At 40.3% G+C, this 3,812-nt stretch overlaps 1 protein-coding gene across 1 annotated transcript; it reads right to left on the bottom strand.

The window, feature by feature from the left end:
- Nucleotides 1,981–3,063, bottom strand: LOC8067786. Its single transcript, XM_021463501.1, has one exon. It carries the CDS (start codon nt 3,061–3,063, stop codon nt 1,981–1,983), a length of 1,083 nt encoding a protein of 360 aa, XP_021319176.1.

Raw genomic sequence — 3,812 nt, 5'->3', positions numbered from 1 at the left:
TTCCCAATATGGTCGCATCAGGGTATTTCGATGTCCTAGCATCAGTAATTGAGTGCACTGTTGATGTGGGATGTGAAGGTTGAACCTCCACTGGTGTTTCTCAACATGAAGTTGAGCTGTATTTACTAGATCAGAAGATTTTGTCTTCCGTTTCCTTTGCTTGCTAGAAGTTGTATCCGTGGAGATAGCCGTACTTCTCCCCCTCTTACTAGGGAGTTGAGTAGTTTTGTTTGGTACCTCTACTCTTTCCGGTACATTTCTCGCTGGATTATAGGATTTTGTAACACCCTTATAATCAGTAAATGCGTCTGGCACGTTGTTTGCAATGTGTTGCAAATTTATGATTTTCTGAACTTGGAGTTCAGATTCTGAAGTACGTGGATCTGAGTTGGGTATGTCTGGGGCATCCCAATTGATTTCCTGGCATTGTTTGTGATGTGGTAAGTCTCCCCCTAATGCCGGAAAATGATCTTCATTGAAGATACAATCAGCGTACCGGGCCGTAAAGAGGTCCCCTGTGGTGGGCTCTAGATACTTTATGATCGACGGAGATCTGTATCCAAAAATAGATCCCCAATTTTCTATGGGGGCCCATTGTTGTACGCTTTGGTGTTGAGATCGGTACGTATGTAGCGCAACCAAACTTTCGCAGATGGGAAATGCTTGGGGGATTTCCATGTACTAGTTGCAACGGGGACGTTGCATGGTATGCAGTTGGTCGCAATTGAATTAGTTCAGCAGCGTGTAAGACTGCATGATCCCAACATGAGGTTGGTAGATTGCAATTCTGCAATAGCGGTCTAGCAATGAGCTTGATTCTCTTGATGAGAGACTCGGCTAACCCATTTTGTGTATGGACATATAGGACAGAATGTTGTACTTGTATTCCTAAGGCCATACAATAGTCATTGAAGGCACGAGAGGAAAATTCAGCAGCGTTATCCATCCTAATGGATTTTATTTGATGTTCAGGATGTTGCGCTTTGAGTTTGATAACTTGCGCAATTATTTTGGCAAAAGCATGGTTTCGTGTCGATAGCAAAGACACATGAGACCATCATGTGGATGCGTCTATTAAAACCATGAAGTACCTGAACGGTCCCGATAAAGGATTTATCGGGCCACATATGTCCCCTTCAATGCGTTCAAGGAAGTTGAGTGGTTCAACTTTGATTTTGAGGGAAGAGGGCCTCAAAATTAATTTCCCTGTTGCACATGCGGTGCAAGTGTAATCTGAGGATTGAGGAAATTTTGCATTGGTTAGCGAGTGACCAACAGAACTGCTAGTAATTTTTCTCATCATCCCTATGCCAGGGTGACCAAGGCGATCATGCCAAGTTTGGAATGCATTGACATTCTAAAAATTACTTTGTACGCAACATGTTGTACGGGTTTTATGTATGAATAGTACAATCCAGACGAAGTTGAGGGAATTCTTTCGAGAGTATCTCTGCCATATCCGTTATCCTTTGTAATTTGGAGGAACTCCTCATTATTTTGGTGATGGGTTTCGATATGATACCCATTTTTGCGGATATCTCTATAACTCAATAAGGTACGAGTTGAATGAGGATATAGAAGTGCATCCTCGATTGTAATCGTTGTACCCATAGGGAGCGTAATAATGGCTGTTCCAGAACCTGCTATTACGGCATCGCGTCCAGCGATTGTTAAAACATTTCCTTTGCTCTTTGTGAGAGTTTGGAAATATTTTATTTCCCTGAGTATAGAGTTAGTGGTGCCACTGTCCTCTAGGCACATTTCCTCATCCATCGGATTGACTCCTGTACAATCTATGAAAATAGAGAATATAAAAGAGAATGAAATTCTCAACATGAATATATATGAAATATAAACATTTATTGATGTTGAATTGTGCATAAGTCAATGAACATCAAACAGAGTGTAGCAAAAACAAATTGTCAATTATTACAATCCCGAAGGCGAATGATGAAACTAAAATCTCAAATGACTATCAATCTAATTGTAGTCGCCGAACAGATCATCAGAATTGTATTCGATGATCATGTTGTTGGTGGAGTCATTTGCCATGCCATCAGGTGGAAGAGGCGCCATTGTGTTGCTCGGTCCCACTGGGGCGGGGTTGGAACATCTTGGGGCTGCCAGATCGTTGAAGTGTGCTTCAGATGGTTGTCCACCTTGGTTGGAGCGTCCTTGGTTGGAGCGTCCTCGTCCCACGGAATGCAAGTACAGTTCCACAAGGTGCTTAGGGGTGCGGCATTTCTTTGTCGGGTGGTTGTAGCAACCACACTTTGTACAAGTTGAGGACTTGTCTTTTGACTTAGAGTTGTTGCCTTTGCCCTTAGCACCTCGAGGCTTACGGGGTCCCTTGCGTTTGTTTTTGCCTTTGGAGGATCTAGGATTGCCATTTTTGTTGGCATCCTTTGGTGTCTGTTTCTGAGCATTTGCATGTACTTCGGGCAAAGGCTTGGCACCGACAGGGCCTTGATTGGAGTTCCATATGAGGAGCTCATTGTGCCTCTCAGCCTGAAGTAATGTTTTAATGAGATCAGAATAGACTGTGAATCCCCTCTCACGGTATTGCTGTTGGAGGATCATTTGAGCGGGAAGCATGGTAGACAAAGTCTTTTCAATTTTCTCTGCATCAGATGGCTCCTTTTCACAAAACCTCAGTTTGGAACTGAGTTTGTGCATGGCATGGTTATATTCATTCACAGATTTGAAATCTTGAATGCGGAGGTGGTTCCACTCATGAGTGGCCTCCGGGAGAATAAGTGCCTTTTGTTGCTCATACCGCTGTTGCAAAGCAAGCCAGAGAGCCCGTGGGTCCTCTTCCATCAGATATTCAGCTTTGAGATCTGAATGGATGTGGTTCCTTATTATGTATAAGGCATGGTACTTGGATGGTTCAGACAATGGAGCATCTCCCTGTTTGGGAGTGTCAGTCGCCCTATACATTCCGCGTAACGATAGACTCACTTTGAGATCCATCTCCCATGTAGGGAAGTTGTGTCCATCAAGAGCTAGCTCGGTAAATTCCTTCTTAGAAGAAACTTGGGCATCAGACTCTTTGGTGGCCATTGCCTACATGTTTATTTGCATAAATTTAATTAATTTTGGGGTTGTAAAATTAACAAGAATGTAATTGCATATTTATACAACAATGTAAATTGCTTATATAAAAACAATATAAAATTGTATATGTAAAGCAATGTAAAATTGCGTATGTAAGACAATATAAAATTGCGTATGTAAAGCAATGTAAAATTGCGTATGTAAAGCAATATAAAATTGCGTATGTAAATAACAAGGTAAACTTGTTTATGTGTAGCAAGGTAAACTTGCATATGTTTTATGGTATTTTGATTTCTCATTTTGTGGAACATAGGTAGTCACCATGGAGGTGTAGACCATTTTATATTTTCACTTTGGGATGTAGTCCTTGTATGTTTATTATTAAATTTGGAAGTGCACTTTGAGGAATAAATCCCGCAGTAGTATGAGTACTACCTTGTGGTCGCCAAAAATAATAATAAAGTAAGGTGGCATCTAGTGAAAAATAGCATTCCAAATGGGGAGAAAAATTGACCATAAAAATATTTACATATATACATGTGATAGGGAATTGTAAAGACAAAACACGTTCGACATGTAAATTTTTTTTCATTCATAATATGATTGCGGAATGTAAAAATATTTACAATGCAATATATACATCAGTGTCTAAATTTACAAGAAAATTAGACTAAAAAGCTGATGTAATTTTAGGGAATGAAAAATGCTATGTAAATAAAATTAGCTAATGCATAAAAATGAAAAGCCAATGATAA

The sequence above is a fragment of the Sorghum bicolor genome, chromosome 6 (assembly GCF_000003195.3).
Source record: "Sorghum bicolor cultivar BTx623 chromosome 6, Sorghum_bicolor_NCBIv3, whole genome shotgun sequence".
Classification (NCBI taxonomy): domain Eukaryota; kingdom Viridiplantae; phylum Streptophyta; class Magnoliopsida; order Poales; family Poaceae; genus Sorghum; species Sorghum bicolor.
Note: the sequence above shows the minus strand (reverse complement) of the source record. Positions and strands in the feature narration are given on the sequence as shown.

Coding starts and splice junctions, on each gene's coding strand:
- LOC8067786 (XM_021463501.1), bottom strand. CDS start 3,063: ATGGCCACCAAAGAGTCTGATGCCCAAGTTTCTTCTAAGAAGGAATTT.